Source organism: Tinamus guttatus, unplaced genomic scaffold (genome assembly GCF_059628265.1).
Source record: "Tinamus guttatus ecotype Peru unplaced genomic scaffold, ASM5962826v1 Tinamus_guttatus_pri_ptg000383l, whole genome shotgun sequence".
NCBI lineage: Eukaryota > Metazoa > Chordata > Aves > Tinamiformes > Tinamidae > Tinamus > Tinamus guttatus.
The window spans coordinates 882716-901456 of record NW_028288917.1 but is presented as its reverse complement, the minus strand read 5'-3'; the positions used below and the strand labels follow the sequence as shown (position 1 = coordinate 901456).

General features: G+C 40.1%; 1 protein-coding gene and 1 long non-coding RNA gene across 2 annotated transcripts in view; both read left to right on the top strand.

Annotated features, from left to right (window-relative positions):
• COLEC11 (collectin subfamily member 11) overlaps positions 1-8493 on the top strand; it is a 31938-nt gene extending 23445 nt beyond the window's left edge. The window contains exons 4-7 of the mRNA XM_010220494.2: positions 5100-5171; positions 5757-5810; positions 6987-7082; positions 7258-8493. Of these exons, the coding sequence (XP_010218796.1) occupies positions 5100-5171; positions 5757-5810; positions 6987-7082; positions 7258-7649 (614 nt within the window). The 3' untranslated portion in view covers positions 7650-8493. The remainder of the gene's footprint in view (positions 1-5099; positions 5172-5756; positions 5811-6986; positions 7083-7257) is intronic.
• Positions 8494-8609: 116 nt separating this feature from the next.
• Positions 8610-13549, top strand: LOC148593544 (uncharacterized). The gene is made up of 2 exons (XR_015913697.1): positions 8610-9754; positions 13402-13549. It is a non-coding gene; the product is annotated as an uncharacterized LOC148593544 (long non-coding RNA).
• Positions 13550-18741: the final 5192 nt, after the last annotated feature.

Here is an 18741-nt window from a genome sequence, read left to right as displayed (position 1 = left end):
TTAATATAACTGGATTTGTAGCCAGAGCATTCAGCAACAGTATACAGTACCTGAATTCATATTTTAGTATTACTGATGGCTCATTATTATGTAATCAATCAATCATTACATTTCAGAGTTAACTTTTACGTGAATGTATTGTTCAATAAGGAGTGCTGCAGGCAGGATTCCATATAAAAATCCAGATGTTGGCAGTCTTGGATTCAAAAATTGGATTTCTGATTCAAAACTATCTTCAGTTCCACTGGAACACAATAGGATCTTGAATGTAATTAAGTGTGAGGTATAGGGACTTTAGGGATCCATGATTTAATCGATTCCAAGCCACCAAGTTCCCATTGCCTAGGGTTGCATGCTCTCCCTAATAGGAGCTCTTGCTGTCACTGTGAGTGCTGGGATAGAAAGACCACTGGTCTGAATAGGCTGGGTTATGTGGCCTTAACCTAATTCTGGAAAGATATATAAGTGCAGTTATGTGTGTACATGCATTTGAATGTAAAAAAAAACACTTGTGAGGAATGGACCATACTGTCCCCTCTTACTTTGTTATGAATCTACTTTAAAATCCTTTAAACCTTTCCTTTACCTTACTAGATCTGATTTTTCTTAATGTCTTTAGTTTTCCCTACAAATTTTCTAGCCTTTGTGATTTCCCATTGGTATGGATTCATAATCATTCTTTTTTTTCCTATTTTTTTATACAAAGCTTTTAAAAATTCACTTTGTCATTTAGATGGCTGTCCAACGTGAATGGGATGAATGACTGCTGAGGGGTAGTATTTTTGCATTGTCCACAAAGGGAGCTTAGTTAAATAGCTTGGACTATCTAAGCTTCAGGTGCCTAATGCTGGGTGAAATGAATCTACCCCAGCTACATAAAATACCACCTGGGATTATCCACGGTTTATTCATAAAAGATGTAACTCGGTTGTAATCACTGTTCCCTAGACAATCACCAGCCTTCAGTGGTGTGTATAATTTGGATTTATTTAGGGTAAAGTGGTAACATAGTGCACTGATTCAGTCATATTTTTTCAACTTGCAGTTGTCAATAGAGTTCTAAAAGGTGTCTTGAATATAAATTGAATATGTTATACCACAACATCGTTATAAGCTTGTAAAATAGTGTTCTCATTCAAGTCAGGTTAAATATTTCCATTGGGAAAGTTAATTGCTGGATGACTAAGGAGATATGTTGGGGAATGACACTTTAAGTTTGGACTGTGTATTACCTTCTTTTTTTCTAAATATCCTTTGCTGATTGCTTTCAATTTCAATGATGGCCTTGGTCTTGACAGACTTTTGGTCTGGTTTGATACACTTCTATTTATGTTGTTAGGTAGGTCTCTATGCTGTCCGCTATGTCAAATTCCATCTCATAAGTAGGAATTTTCATTTGATTTTTTAAAAATCCCATACATTTGGGATGTAAACAACAGTTCTCCTCCTTCACACACTCAGTTCAATTTGTCAGTTACATAGTAAATTTGAATTTCTGCTGGATTTATTTATTTGGCCCTTTTCCTTTTCTTGCCTTCTTGTCTGTTCCAGTTAATGCTGTCTGAAAAGATGGGTCATGCTGTATGAATAACTCCAGTTACACGATTCCACAGAGCCAAAGCTCTCATCTTTCCACTGGTTATGCAGTCTGCCATTCATCTCTGGTATTTTCTTTCTTCTTTTGTTTGTGGACCTGAAAGGACCACCCAAAAGGTCATTTAGACTTCAGTTCCTTCCAAAACCCTTTAAGTCCTCTATAATTGGTTGCACTGTATGTCATCTTCATCTGAGAGATGACAGATGACTTGCTTCATATCCTCCATTCACTTTCAGTTAAATTTCCTACCCTTGGTCTTTTGGGACTTAATTTCTTTCACTGTCCCCATTTCTTTTCAGCAGTTGCCTCCTGATTTCATTATGACTTTTTAGACTGCATTTTTGGCAAGTACAAGTCCACTGAAAAGGGCTTTGTAAAACTTTTTTTAAAACTTTTGAAACCCTCAAGGCAGATGAGTCTCTCTTGGAATCCTGTGATTTGTTCTGCAGAATAAGCAGAATAAGCAAACCCCTGGAGTAGAAGCAGGGGTTAGTCACTATTGGAAAAAAACGAAATCCAAACAGTTCTTTAAATGAGTGCAGGAGACATATAAGTCTTTATTATTTGAGATCTCACACCTTTGCTTCTGAGATCACATAGCTTTTACTGGCTGTTACTGAAAAGTAGTCCTCTTCTGGGAGGTGTTTACAAGAAAGAAAGTGAAGTCCCATTTTTATATTATATTTTGTTTATTCAATATATATGTGTCTGTTTAATTTCAGATAAAGCTGCTTGAAAAGAGTTAATATGGAACAGCAAGTAAATATCTGATATAATCTGATATTGCAATCCCAATTCCAATCTAAAGTGAGAAAGCTCACTTTCAGAACAACCCGATGAAGTCATTGCAGGCTAATATTTCTGAAGACTTTCAAGAAAATACATCCTTATTATGTTGTCTATATTGGGTGAATATCTGATAGTAGCATAAGTATTTTTCTAAGTTGCACAACCCCATGGATTGAGTCTCCAAAACAAACGTGGAATCTATTCTACAAGGGAAGGTATAGTCCAAAAAAGAAAAAAAAAAAGTCTTCAGCTGATTGAATTCATTCTTTCTGTTCTTCCAGTAGGAATGCACAGAATAAGGGAAAAATATTTTTGTCAAATTTCTTAACTGACTGCATATCCAGGAAGTGACTAAGCCTGATTCTTGCTGGAAACAAGGAAATTCATTGATTATTGGACTTGCTGGTAGGGAATTAGATCAACACATTTGCCTTTTGGAAGTTCAGAGGAAATCATCTTTTCGTGACCATCCCATCAACTGATAGCTACATGAAACTTGTTGGAGTAATGTGGAGGACATCTCCTCTTAGCCTAGTGATGATCAATTTATGTCCTGAAACATATCACTAATTAGGCCTTTAAGTTAAGGTTAATGATTAAATCAGGCAGAAAATTATGCAGCTTTTTAAAACATATACTGGAAGTATGTGAATTCCACAATGAATCTCGCACTGTAACAGCAGATCTTTAGTTGTCACAGATCCACAACTGGGCCTGAGCCATAACAATTCACATGGGTTCTATTGCTTGATCCCTGTAGTGGATTTTCCACTGAACTTGCCTCATTGATTTCTTATTTAGCTAAACAATGTGTAACAGAGGTGTCTTTGAGCAAAGAAACAATTTTGGGTGAGACAATCATCAAATAAATTGTACCAATGTTTCTCAGAGCAATCTCAGTCTTATGTTTCTGTAGGATGGGAGCCTGAGGAGGCATTTGACTTCTCTTCCACATTGTCTCTCCATACCTTCTGTCTTCTAATGATGTGTGGACAGTCAAAACCCTATCTTATATAAGGTAGTTCCACAGCTGTGCAGTAGCGAGACCATGTTCCTCCCAAGGTTAAGGTACAGAGAGGACTAAATCTGATGGTAGGTCTACTCAGGCCCTGCACTGAGGAAAGGGTACGGCCAGCATATACAGAGCTGTGATATTACTTCCTGAAGCTTCTCAGGGCCATAGTTAGCCCCACAATATGACAAACAAAGCAAAACACATTGCATTGTAAGGACTACTTCCATAGGTCTCAGAAAATATATTTAAAACAAAGCAGGTAATCCTTTCTAAAGCAATGCCAGAACCAAACAGCATTAAAGATAATGATGTGTGATAAGGAGCTAGTTGCACCTGAGAGAAGCTTGGACTATGTGGAGTTTATTGACTACAACTGGCCTTGTTTAAGCCAAAATCTGAGTAATTAGTAAACCTGCTATACTCACCTATTAAATGGCTTGTGTTTGTTTATTTCTAACAGTTGGTGATCTCCTAAATTTGTACACAGGTACTGCAGATACAGGGTAGGATGAGGCTTTTAGAGGCTAAAGTACTACTCACAGCATTCACACCAGTAAGATAATTTTTTTTCATAATGTTTGGGAAATGCCATCCAAAAGAGCTGCATGACATAACAGACAGGTTTTGTGTGTTCTTTTATTTGAGCTCTGGAGGAGCACAGATCACTAGCTTCAAAACCTGGACTGTAGTAAACATTTTATTAATAACAATAAGTGCTATGCTTCAGTCTGCTTTTGAAGAGGGTGACAACAAAGAACCTGCCAGTGCAAATTCTGTTCCCCCTAAAGCCATTGCAATATTCACTTTGCCTGCCACTGGAAAATACAGTAGATAGAAAAGAGGTCAAAGTCAGAAAAAGTAGGCAAATCAAACTGTCTCACCTTAGATTTCTGGGAATATGTCACGGACAAATACCAATAGGTGACTATGCCCGTCTCATGTAAATTTGCTGACAATTTCTCCTCACAATGAGTTGGATATGTTTTTTATTTGTAAAAAAAGGATCAAAGAATATGATTTTCAAGGGGCATCTTTGCTACAACTGCACTTTGAAGCATTCCCCAGAATCATCTAATCCACAGAATCATTCAACATTATTTTTTTTTACTCAAACTTTGTGTGTTTTAGTATGAACATACGTGTGTTTTTCATTCATTTTTATTTCTCAGTAGTTTAATTTTCAAATGTTCAGTGTGTAAGGCTGCCATTCCTTTGTTTAGATTGTTTAAATAAGTCACAACAGCCAAATCCAGACTTTGGTTATAGTGGAGCCACTTCATTAGTGTAAACTGTCAATTGTGCTTGGGTTCTTTAGGTCTTTAAATCTGTTATGGAGTTGGAAAGACCATTGACCTACATGTTCTAATGGAATTTCCCCTCATTTTCACCCTAATTCTGGCATCACTGTCTGACAACACTTTGCAAAAGCTTTTCCAGTGGCTCTCAGCCAAGCTCAGTTTTAATTTACACCTATATGCCTCATTAAAGTCAATTGCTTTGTAAAGATTAAATCAGTATCCAGGTTGTTACACATCAGACCTTGACAAGGAATGAGCTGGACCCCTGGAGTTCAGCAAATATTGGGGATATATAGCATGCTTTTGCTCACTGCAAAAACTGAACTTGCAAAGGTGCTGGAATCCGAATGTATCAGCCTACCTTCTTACCTTTTCTCTTTTGTCTTTTTGTTATGTATAGGAGAAATGGGGGACAAAGGACAGAAAGGCAGCATGGGACGACATGGAAAAATTGGTCCAATTGGTTCAAAAGGTAAGCTTAGTTCAATCCTTTCTTCATTTTTGTCTCAGATGAAAAGCTGTGATTATTTATCTTTGAGAAAAGTCTAGTGGCCTGAAAAATGGTTAACTACTTTCAGAGGTTATCACAATAGGGAGTTTCTCACACTGCAGTCAAGCAGGTGATTAAGCTCTTTCAGCGAGTTCCCTTTTGCTCTGACAGCTAGAGCTGGGAATCCTGATTTGGGGCTAAATGAAGAACTTTGTGCACTAACATGCAAGTGTAGACAGGATAGGAGGGTGTACTGTATTCTGATATAGTTTCAAAAGCCTAAGACTTGAATTCTAAACTTGCCTTCCCCACAGGCTTTCTACATGACTTTGGTTAAATCATTTGAGCCAGTATTTACTTAAGCATCTGGATTGCAGACTAAGATTTGGGCTGCAAAACATAATATACAGCCCTTTTCTCTCTACAACATTGGAAGTTATTGGTTCTATGAAGTTCTTTTTTTCACTTAGGCCTATTTCTACTTGCCACTTTGAATGTTATTAGAGACAAACTGAACTGTTACCCCAAAAAGCTGCCTTTAAATTCTATTCCTTTTCATGTTTTTAGGTGAAAAAGGAGATAATGGTGATATAGGACCACCAGGTCCTAATGGTGACCCAGGTAAGCCATGGCGAGTCTTGTCTATGTGAAGAATTTTAAAGAACTCACGCATCACCAAAGCTATGTCTCTTAAAACACTGAGAGAAACCATGACAAATAAGTATTTGTCTATTATTTATTGTAATATATTCAAATTACTTAAGGAAAAAATATTGAAGCCATAGAAGTTGATGGACTTGTAATATTTTTTTTAAAACAATGTCTCAGAACTCCTCAGAGGTCAGATCACTGCGGAGGCATAGCAGGAGCTTAAATACAGCTGCCTGCATCATTCCTGATGGAGCAAAAGGACCTCTCTGCTTACGCTGTTCTGGCTTCCAGCCAACACAAAGGAGTGGGTGCAGGAAGGCCCTGTCCCAGCATGGTTTATGAGCAGGATTTAGATCCTCCAGAGGAAAAGGTAGAAGTTTGGCCTGAAAATTGAAAGTTGTTCATAAAGGCTTTTATACTGCTTTTCATGAAAGAGCCCAGCAAGCCAGTAGGCCTGGGCAGTAGGCCTCAAGCTTGCTACTTACAAAAGGGACAGGCTGATGGCAAAAGCCCAGTTTGTTCCTTCCTTCCTGGTACACTAAAAGTCCCTCCAGAGAGTTTTCGCTGGAGTCAAATGCAGACTTGAAAAATTGCAGGCAGAACTGGAAGCTATAATTGATCCTAGTTTTGAAACTTGGGTTCACAGAAGTAACAATTATTCTTTTAGTATTCTCATTGAGACTATCTTTTTCAAACCAATATCAATTTGGCATAATAGATAATAGATAATAGTTTTCTATTGTCTTCTTTTATCATGAGAGCTACAGTAAATTCAACACTGAGAAGTGCAGAACTATGTTTTGCAGCTAATTATGTGCATTATGTGGTTGGAACATTTGCCTTTTTGATCTGCTGCATTAGATTGCTTGTGAGAAACAGAGGAACAATATGCTGTGTAGATTTTTGCTGGAAAAAAAAACTCTTTGGGGAAGACTGAAAAGAAGAATTTTATCCACTGCTTGGGTGCAAACACCTGTGAGAATCTTATGACAGTTCGGTGTAGCACAGGCCACAGGTTCTCACCCACTATTTGGGTGGAAATTGTCTCTTCCAGGGAAGCCAGGCCGGGCCTTTCCATAAAGCTCTTTAGCTAACAATTAGGATTACACAGTTTATTGATTCTGGTGCATTCGTACCATTTTGCAGGCATCCCCTGTGAGTGTAGCCAGCTAAGGAAGGCTATTGGTGAAATGGATATCCAAGTGGCACAGCTCACAACGGAACTAAAATTCATAAAAAATGGTAGGTCTATTTTTCATAAATAAATCTCCCTGTTTGTGGTCACACTGGACCGCTGAGATTGCTCGTAGCGAGCATCACCACTTCGCGTCTGATTTGTGCAGCTCTTTTGGGGTGTGCAGTAAGTTGGTTTATAGAAACGCGAGTGCTCACTTTTCAGCACTGCCCTCCCCCGCAGCTGTTGCTGGTGTGCGTGAGACAGATAATAAGATCTATCTGCTGGTGAAGGAGGAGAAGCGGTACGTGGAAGCTCAGCTCTACTGCCACGGGAGAGGAGGAACGCTGAGCATGCCCAAGGACGAGCACGCCAACAACCTCATCGCCTCCTACATCAACCAGGCGGGGCTCACCCGGGTGTTCATAGGCATCAACGACCTGGAGAAGGAGGGGAATTTCGTCTACTCCGACCGGTCCCCCATGCAGACCTTCAACAAGTGGCGCAGCGGGGAGCCCAACAACGCCTACGACGAGGAGGACTGTGTGGAGATGGTGGCGTCCGGAGGCTGGAACGATGTGGCGTGTCACATTACCATGTATTTTGTTTGTGAGTTTGACAAAGAAAATGTGTAAGCTCATCTGCTTTTTCTTTATTTTAAGAAAAGTGATTTTTAAGCAGATTGTGTAAGTTACCCCATGTTCATAGAGCACAAGAGATATTTTGCAAGTATGTGACATCAGTGTTGTACAGCTGTAAATACAATTTAGGTATTTCAAATATCAATATTTACCCTTCAGAAGGGAAGAGCAATGATAAGTAAGACATGGCTTGTTTTTCTTTAGGAAAATATGTGTATTTAGATAAAAATGAGGCTCGAGGCTAAATTCTGCCCTCATGACAGTTAACAAATTTGATTGCATGACTGTGAGGGAAGGCAGGATTTGCTCTTTAGTTGCTGGAATGATATTTCTGAAGAAGTAGATTCTTGATATTCTTTTATCTTAGCAAAATTTGTAGTTACAAACATTAATTGCTTGTAGTGCTGCAGGGATAATTCAGTCACAAGGCAAATATTTTGTATACTGCAGTTAATTAGTACAAACATTGCTGTAAGTTTTTTTGGATGTGAAGGTATTGCAACTTTGCTTTTGAAACATAGCCAAAGCAACCGACTAATCAGGAGTGCTACCAATTTTGTAACGTTTTCTTACGAAACTGTTCATAGACAACACCACAGGGAGGCCCTTCAATGAACTAACTGATCTTCAGGGCTGGGGAAGGACCAAGCTCTTGTAATTCACAACTGACAGAGGGATTCAGACCAAACGGGTGTTTTGGGGTTTGCTAAAGGTAAAAGCAAGATTTTGCCTTCTGCATTCTTTAGTTGAGAATTATTCAGTGCATAAACTGTTTAAGTCCCAGATAATTACTTAAAGTAAACGCTTCATATTTGCATAAGATGCTCTTAGCACAAAATAAACCAAAGCTAATACCAATCCTCCACACTTCACACAAGTTTTCTCATAAATAGACCATTGTCACAAAAATGGTTTAGCCAACAGTTCTTTTTGGCAGGAAGAAAAGCTACCACCTTTAGTCAGATTTCAGTGTTGACCCCCTAAAAAGCAGCAACAAGTTTTAAATATCTTTCCAGGTCATGTATATAGCAGCAATAAGTCACTTTGCACAAATAATTTATGTACCCAACTTACAATTGCATGTAATTGAAAATGTGATATATATTTTAAAATACCCGTAATTTCACAAAGGAAATGATGGATTACTTTGAAGCTTTCTAAGAGCTGGTGGCACATCATTTTATTCTGATTTTAGGCATAGACTGCAAAATCCATGACTGATTGGTTTTCAGGACTACTCTGCACAGTGTTTTAATGTGATATTTAAGGAGGAACGATCCTTTGGATGAACTAGCAATCAAACTATGTGTAAGATCAGTATGGAAAGTAAGTCCACAATATGCAGAGTGGATCTGGTATGTGCTTCCAGATGTTTCCTTTCAAAAGGGCAGGACCAACACATATCTACTGTGTAGTGTCATAGTATATGAATAATCAGTGACCATACAATTTCATACATATCCACAAAGCCTAACAATATGTGACATTTAGTATATTATTATATACTACAAAAGGTAAATTGTTTTGCTTGATATATTTACTCCGTGAATTTGAACCCAGTACATATATATTTACTATGAATTTTGAAGATGAGTAGCACATTCCTATAAAATTGAATATCAGCCTAGGACTAGAATAATCACTATAAGAAATAGATGGTCCATAGATTGCTTTACCTTTTTTTTTTTTTTAATGAAGGTGGATATGATTTATGTATGTAGGCTTTCTTCGAATTGTGTATTGATGTCTATTAATAATGTGGATATGGTTCTACACTAATATTCAAAGATGCTTTACAGAATTTGTGGGGGCTGACTGTTCTGGTAGAGCAGTTTGTATATATCATGGTTGTTCCTTGCCTCTTCTCTGCTACGGAAATCCTCAGAAACCCTTTAAATCTTTGACAGACTTTTGTCAAATCACTGCAGGTATATTAGAATAGTCCAAACTTGAGTTACAGATATCTGGATCTCCCTCATTATGTAAACGCCTAAGTTGTTAACTGTTTTTTTTTCATCCATTTTTTGGAAGTCTTGGATACGATAGGCTGATGTCTCCAGAAACATGAAAAGAGACCTTTTCAGATTCCTTTTAAGAAGGTGGATGTTGCACCTTGTGAAGAAACGGACTCAGTCTGGGGTGCAGAGTGAGACAACTTTATTTCCAAACCGACTTCTTTTTATACTTTCTTAACACAAGTGTTGCAAAGCGCACAACCAATCAGCATCTGGCCACCTGCGCGGTTGTCTGGCTTTGTTTCTTTTCTTCTGGCAAGACACGTCGCACACGGGGCAGGGGGAGGTGTTCCTCAGTCCTCGTCTTTCTCGGCTCTGTCCCCCATCTGCTGCAAAGACTGACACCCTTGTGGTTAACTATCTGCTAACAAGGTACTATTGTCTTTGAACAAGCCTCCACATCTCACCCTTCTTTATTTGTTTTTGTTTGAACAGCCATGACTTAATTAAATGATCTATCCTTAAACACATAACAAGAAACAAAGCAGGCACACTAACAATAAACAAAATATGCCAAACATCAACAGGCTGTCCTACTAGACAGGTTACAAACGGATTTACTGGACTAGATAGTATAACATGTCCTGTCAAATTTGATTGGCCAGAATTACCCATATGTAGGTTTTAGCTTGGGACAGCATCCACTGCTGTGTGGATGATGTCACGGTGGTGTGGATGATGGTGAAAGAGAGTTGAAAGACTGTATGATTTTATGTCCTGGAAAGTGAATACTTATCTGTCCTGGATAATCTGCCAAGGCACACTGAAAAACAAAAGACTGGTGAGTCAAAAAGGTTAATTGTTTTGTATCAAGTGGTAAATAAATAATATTAGGCTCTGTGCCATCTAGAAACATCAAACGCTCTCTTCCTTTTTGAATAACCATTGCAATCATATCAATAGCGGTGGTGACAGTTTTGCCAAAATTATGAGGCAGAAACACCCACTCTAAGATTATTAATGGACATGCGTCCTGTGGTATCCATTGTGCTAATAGGCCATAAGGTTGGAAGCTAGAATAAAAAACAAAAAGACTGACAGGATAATTCTGCTTTCGTCTGTGAACAGTCTGAGTGGTTAATTTGTCCACAACTTTACCAAGCGCAGCTCGCGCGGGAGGAGTGAGCTTTCTTGAGGATGTCAAACTCGTGTCTCCTTCTAAGAGCTTAAATAGAGGATGTAATTCTTCTGTGGAAATTCCTAAGGAGGGACGGATCCAATTAATAGTTCCCAAAAGTTTTTGAAGATCATTCAAAGTCCTTATGTCTGTCTTTAGGGTCAATGATTGTGGTCGAATTTGATGATCAGAAATTCTCCATCCTAAATATCGCCAAGGCGGACTTTCCTGTACTTTATCTTCCGCAATTCTTAATCCTGCAGCTGATGCTGCTCGCGTAATCTGATGCAGAGCCTCTTCTGCTGTTTCCTTTTGCTCTGCAGCAATCAATATATCGTCCATATCTTCCCATTGGCACAGTACAGGGTGGTATCGGAGTCCATACCATTATCTTAATTTCTCCTATGAAATCTGCGTTGATAACTGCAGGTAACACAAACAGCCCTTGTCTCGTTGTTGAAAATCGCCCAATCAATAGTGCTGCCATTCCTCGCCCCAGGGGGCCGTGGACACCAGTTGGAATTAGCACAACTGATGTATCAGTAATTAGCACTTCTATTGTGGTGGCCAGGTCCACCCCGGCGCTGCCGCCTGTGCTGGCGCACAAGCGGCGGCTGCTTCCCGGTGGGAGCCACTCCGAGGGGTGATTTGCCGTCATGGCGCGACCCCTTGCCGCGCTCCGCTTGAAGTTTCCCGAAGGGGCTTGCGGTCGACCTTCCTTATCAAATTTTGATCGACACTGATTAGCATAGTGTTGTCCTTTGTGACAGCGCGGACATAGTCCAGGCGCTCCTTTGTTTGCTTGTGTTTTCGGACAGTATTTACGAATATGCCCAAATTGGCCACAAGCAAAACATGGCCTTTTCATAGACATTGTTGCAAATGTTTCGGCCATCAGTGAATATTCATACTGTTTGGTACCGACATTAATACATGCTTTTAGCATGTCATCAATAGTAGGATCCTTTAGTGGCCGCAAAACTCTCTGGCAATCAGGGTTAGCATTCTCAACTGCTAGTTGCTTAAAAATGTAGCTTCGTGCTTGTTCATTATCAATTTGTTTCTCCAGAGCCTCATTAAGCCGATCCAAAAACTTCATATATGGCTCATTCGCATCTTGTCTTATGCTAACAAAAGGTTGTCTTTGTTTACCACTCTCCGGAACGGCCTTAAGGGCGCGGAGAGCAAGTGCCTTAACTTGTTGCAAGCCCTCAGGGGGGATTTCTGCTTGTGCTGTTGTAGCACTGTGATCGCCCTCCCCCATTAGCACGTCCACAGTAACAGCCCGTAAAGGACCCTTTTTCGACAGCCGCTGGTTTTCCTCCCCCTGAGCTCGAGCAAGCTCTCTCATTTTCGATTCCCACATCGTGTATTGCATATCAGTCATAATGAGGCGAAACAAAGTTTTAAAATCATGGGGAGTAAAAACCGAAGAATCACAAAGAGATTGTATAAGGTGGGTGGTATATGGTGCGCCAAGGCCATGATCTGTCACCGTACGTCGCACGTCCTTAATAAGATTATACGACAAACCTTCCCAACGCGGATTCTGGTCTGGTGCACAGATAACGGGAAAGGCTTTCAGCATGCCCACATCCCCCGCCTGTTTTGCTCCTCGTTTTACTGAGGCCCATTTATCGTGAGGATCCGGGGGGTATAGGTCTGGCTCCTTTCCAGGGTCAATAGGACCCGGACCAAAAGGATCATCGTCCTGTTCATCAGGTGGCAGTACCGCAAAGGCTTTTGCAGCACGTTTTCTTTTCTGATTCTCATCAGGACACGATTGAGGTAAAGGAGGCGCGGAGGGGATGGCAGGGGCCCCGATCCCGTCATTTATGTTCGACTGCAACCCACTATGAGATTTCAATATTTCGAGTACAACTCGCCATTGTGGCAACAGGTTAGCAGCAGCCTTATCACCGCGCGTGGCACTATCCCACAGTCGGACCCCAATTTGGTCCCATCTTTCCAGATTAAAAACATTCTTACTATTCACTGAAGGATCGTCTTTAGAAGCCCATGCAAGAACCTTTTGCAGCTCTTCTTCACCTAATTTTTTTCTTTGCGGTTTCAAGTTTTTAGGAGAAGCTTCTAAATCGTCCTTTTGTTCCTTCATTAGGTATGAACCCATAGTTCCCAGCCGCTTACCTCTTTCCTTTCAAGAGGCTTTTAGTGTGCACACAAAGTAAGCTTCCTTTCAGCTTGATCCTTACGCTTCCTTTCAGCGTGATTCCCGGGAGTTCAGCTGGGCGGTGCAACCGGAGAGACAGCTAGTCTTCGTGCCCCACGTTGGGCGCCATTTGTTGCACCTTGTGAAGAAACGGACTCAGTCTGGGGTGCAGAGTGAGACAACTTTATTTCCAAACCGACTTCTTTTTATACTTTCTTAACACAAGTGTTGCAAAGCGCACAACCAATCAGCATCTGGCCACCTGCGCGGTTGTCTGGCTTTGTTTCTTTTCTTCTGGCAAGACACGTCGCACACGGGGCAGGGGGAGGTGTTCCTCAGTCCTCGTCTTTCTCGGCTCTGTCCCCCATCTGCTGCAAAGACTGACACCCTTGTGGTTAACTATCTGCTAACAAGGTACTATTGTCTTTGAACAAGCCTCCACAGGTGGAAAGCTTTTTTAGATACCAAATGCTCCTATTTTAGCCGTATGGAAGTCACTCCACATTTATAAAAATTGCCATAATGTGTACAGCTTTTATGCAGTCTGAATTTCTATTAAAATTTATGATGAAAAATAAAGGCGATGGAAAAATCCACTTCCTTCCTCCAGGTTTCATGGTCTCCAGGATATGTTTTTGCAACTCTTGAAGTACGAGATAGTAAAGAAGCTAGCTGTGCTGTCAGAGCCCTTTAAGTAGTTGGTTGCCACAGTCCTTATTTCACCATTTGGGCAGGCCTGTGGGTGATGTCTGTAAGGTTTCCACTGCTTTCACAGGAATTTCGTTCTGCTGCTTTCGCGCTGCTCCCTAACTGGGAAGAGCCCAGACATCTCCCTGCTGACTCCAAGAAAATGGAGTGCTTCTAAAAAGAATAAACTCGGGAAATACTAGTTCAACTATGCATAAAAAAAAAAAAAAGCCGGTTGGATTTTTAGTTACAGTTTCTGATGAAAAATGAAACAAGATGATAAGATGAATAAAAACAATTTTATAGTTTCAAAAGCGGTGAATGTTTACAATGGGCCAAAAGTTCTGAAGTGTACATTTTCCAAGGTGTTTCCTTTTGGAATGTTTCAGAATTTCATTTCTGAGTTCTGAAACTTCATTTTGACCTATAAAGGTTCACTAATCTTGTCAGTAATAGCATTCAATATAATGCTTGAATTTTTTACTTTATTCTTTATGTCTTTCTTTTCAAGTGAAACAAATTATCTTTCTGAGGGTTCTCTTGTTTACAGTAATGAAGGAGTTTGGCACTTGAATCAGTTTCTTCTTTTGGGACTGCTATGACACTATAAACTGGAGACACTGAATACAAAGCTCTAAAAATGCAAATATTCAGAATACAAAGCAATAACAATGTTGATATTTTAATCAACATTATGTAGAAGATATTCTTCCTGATTACATAAATGACTCATTTAACAATTATGCCTTGTAACAAGCAGTTTATGCACTATTAAATATCCAATTATTAAATAATATAGAACTAATAGAAGTACTTAAAATATGCAAATCTTAAAAACATATTTTCATCCTGAATTGAAACAAAAAGTCCAAGCAGCCAAATCTTCAGTAAAATATAAATACCAAGTTTCCACAAAATCTAAATCCAGGTCCAGTTTGGATGGAAGACTCAGTGCCCTGTAGTTCTGGTGGCTGAATTAAATCCTGTACTAGGGGAGTTAGCCTTAACAACCCAATGTTTGATTATGCATAACTCTCTCCTTTATTTGGACAACCTCGTCATAAGCCTTTATTTTCAAGTGTCCTGCTGCTTGCTTAGCTGTGTATATATGTGGGTGAGTTTGTGCAAAAAGTCAGTCTCTTAGCTGGGGCTCTGTTTTTCAATCTTTGGCTTACCTCGGTGCACCAATCAATCCATGTACACAACCACAGGTTGTGAACCAAGAGATTTTGTTTCCACTCAGCGAGATGGAAATGCCCGTATCTCTGAAACCACCTGAAGTGAAAGGTGCTGTGCAGGGCTGGAGCCAGCCTCCCGCCAAACCTGGGCAGCACCGCGCTGGCTGGGGAGAGGCAGGTAAAGAGAAACCCGAGTCTTAAGATTTACTTAAGAAAAAAGAAGACATGAAGCATCAGATTTTGACTATTTGCAGAAAAGCTTAGAGAAAGAACAGTTTGTTTTTAATTTTGCTCTGTTGGGTAAGCACAAGCTTTGTGAATTGGGGGAGAAAGGGTTTGTAGAGGGAATGGTAGTTCTGTGCTCAAGATGTTTTTCTGGATGCATGTCTCCTTCTAGCCGGGAGCTGTTCAACTGAATGAGGAAGGAAGGGAGTCCTCTCAAGAGGGAGAGCGTGAAATGGAAAGGGTGAGAGAAGCAAAAAGCAGATGGGCAGAACTAATAGCGAGTGGGATGCCCCTGAGGTGGAGTGTAAATGTTACCTCGAGCCATTCGTGGTCTTCTTCAGAGGGAAACAAAATTATCCTGCCCTTTGCAACGAAATGTCTCACTACAGCCGTGGATGGGCGTCTACAAAGGCAGAGGGAGGAGACCGATCTAGCACTACGTCTGTGTCTAAATAAAGCCCCATTTGGGTCCATGGCCAAATAACAGCATCCACTATTCATTAATGTATGGAAGACACTGGGGATATAATTAAACGCTTCTATTCAAAGGCTAGCTATGCAGCATTGATGCCTTTCTCTATATTCTTTACATATAAAAATGTGAATACTGCCAAGAATTCAGAAAGGGAAGGTCTGGCGTGCAGCTGAGTAATATGTGTGTTACCATACTATCATCTAGCGGCAGCAAGAGGCAACTGAATATAAAATGATGGAGCGGAGCAATAATTCGCTTCTGCTTGTATCAGAGTTACCATGATCTTCACTGCAACTGCTGAGGTAGCGAACATCTGATTTCCCAGCTCTGATGTCTTCAGTCGGCTGCTTCCCTATTTCGTGAAAAGATCATTTGGATTTGTGACAAAGAGCCACGCACTGGTTTTAAGTCTAATACCAATGCGCAAAGGGGAGTTTTGATGAAGAAGTGAGAAGCTTGCTCGAAATAGTTCAATTATTGTGCCTTGGAATTAAGAAAAGAAAACAAGCCAAGCTGTGCTCTGCAGGCCAGCATCTAAATTGCAGGTGCAGATCTTCACCTGGCATCAATTAACTTCAGCGATGCTAAATGCATTTATACCTGCTGAGGATCTGTCACAGTATGTAAATTCTAGATTTATGCTCATTTCAGAGTAGTTGAAGTACATGTTTGTGGTGATGTGAGACTTCACCCTTCAAAGTACACAAGGAGTGTAATGTGCAGGGTGAAGAAGCAAGAAAAGCATTCAACATAAAGAAAAAATGTATGTTCTTCTCTGAAAAGGAAGCTTTTGTTTTTTGCCACGCCGAACACTGATTCACGGGAGTGGACGGGTGCCATCTAGTGAAGAAACGGTTTATTACATAGGGCAAGAGCCACAAATGGAGCTTTGTTCTCGCTTCATCCTTCAGTGTGATTGTAGAGAGAAGAGTGATACATCCAGTTCACTGTGTTTTTGGTACACCTTGAGATGCAAGAAGATCTGAAAATGCAAAATGCTAACTTTCTTACTACAAAATACCTTCCCTATTTATGTATTAGCTTGTTCGATTTATCTAATGCAATTCCCTGCCACTCCACCAGCATTGCTTCTCTTCTCTAGATAAAAAAATCTAATGTAGCAATTTGTACATTATTTAGATAAAGTCTCTTCTAAACATCCACAACTGAACAAGCAGAGAAGATCGTTATTGACCTTGACGTAGGCGATCGCCTTAGTATGTTGGTTTTGTGGTTATGTCTTACTTTTCAGAAACAGGAAGAAAAATCCTGGATTTCTCAGACTTTCATGGCAAAGCCATAAATGCATGTGTTGACTATGCAACCTATATGCATATAGCAACGATGCTATATTGACTTTGTAGCTTAACTCTTAGTGATAAAATCTCTTTTTGATTTACTCTTTGGGACAGAGATGCCTACAGTTTCCTCACTTTTCTTCTTCTTAAAGCTTTTCTTTAAGAAAGATGGAATTGTATTATAAACTTTTATTATATGTCCCACACTGATCCCATGCCTGTTTTTTACGTATCAAGCTCACTTACCAGTGATGGAGACAAAGTTTTCAAAAATGTCAGCCATGTCCTAACTACCCTATAACGTCCATGGGAGCAAGGATGAGCATCACCAGTTGTGCTGGGTGCATGCTGCTTGCTTTATATTTGTACTTATATAACATTTCTTTTGTCTTTTCCTATTGTCTGTTTTTTGCTTCCCATTCTCCTTACCTTTTTGCTTCTTCTTTATGTACCTCTTTATGATCAGATGGGATAGAGACAAAAGAAACAACCCTCTCTATGTTTCAAACAAGTAATGTGTACATGTGACTGAAGCTTACAAATAAAAGCTTTCACAGGAATTCCTTTCTAATAGGGAGCAGACAGGGAGAAATTATTTGTCATAAGATTGCAGATAGGAAAAATATGAAAATTTTGAAGCTGTTGAGAACTTTTAAAAGATCTTAAAAAGTATGATAATGATTAAGCAAACTAGGTTTATTGCTAGGATTATTATGAAAATGAAAGGAAATCAAAGTTCAACACACAGTAGTAATCAATATTAACGAAGACATTAGCCTAAAAAAGGAGAAAGTACTAGTTCAAGTAAGAAGTATGGAGGGGAAGCGATCAAAGGGCATATTGAACTGGACAGTTCCTTGCATTTGCAGATTTGGTGATTTGTTTTTACCCTTAGTTATCTTGAACTGATTTTTAAAGCTTTGAATTAGGTACTGATTTGTGGTTTATTCTTACAGCTTGTTTTCCACCTTGACAAATCCTGACTTCATTGCCAGCCTCTGAACAGGAGATGGTTCTACCTGCTTTAAGTGACTGCCTGTGCAGTTTACTGGAAGCACCACTGCCCGATCGCTGTTTTGCCTACTTGAGGTCAAAACATACATATTTGGGCAAGAGATGAATAGAGGACTATGTGATAAAATTGCTAGAGGTTTTGAAAGTCCTAGGGTGCCTCAAAGGGCACTAGGTGCCCCTGTGTGAGCTCCTGGGCTCGGCTGGTTTGACCTCCCACTAACTGCTAACTTCGGCACATCTCTGCTGGCTGCAATGAGGACACGTACGTCAGCACTGGCGTGGAGACTTCTCAATGGAGGTGTGACAGGCTCACACGCAGACATCTATAGTCACACTAGCTCTCTTTACAGTCTGTGGAGAAAAATAAGTGCATTCCGGGTGTGAGTCATCTGTGCTATTTCAGATGTCTAAATTTGGATGGGAATGTTCTCTGCTCTGACTGCTAGTTTCTTTCCATCTCCTTAAGGTGAAACCAAGGTGACAGCAGATATTTCCATCTGATGCAGATATTTCTGTCTGATAGGATAAGCTCCATCCATCAAGTCCCAGGAGGTGGTACATAGAGCCTCCACTCACACATTTCCTGTGCCGACTACCTGCGTGTGCTGTGTGACGTTATGGAAAGAGGCTATGTGAGGTTGTGAAGGAGGTGTGAGCTTCACTATAAGCAGGTGACATGACACAGGTGCTTTTTCTGTCTCATGGCAGATCTAGATGCATCTTCTGTGCGTGCAGCCCAGTGTGATACTGGGCCATGAAGTAAGTAGAGAAAAAAACAAGTGCTTTGCTGGAGAAAATAGCTCTTCCTTCTTCCCATCTTAAACTGGCAGTTATGATCACTGTTACAGGCAAGTTGAATTTCTTCATATCTCTCCTTTTTGGAGGACAGAGAAAATAATGGTCATTT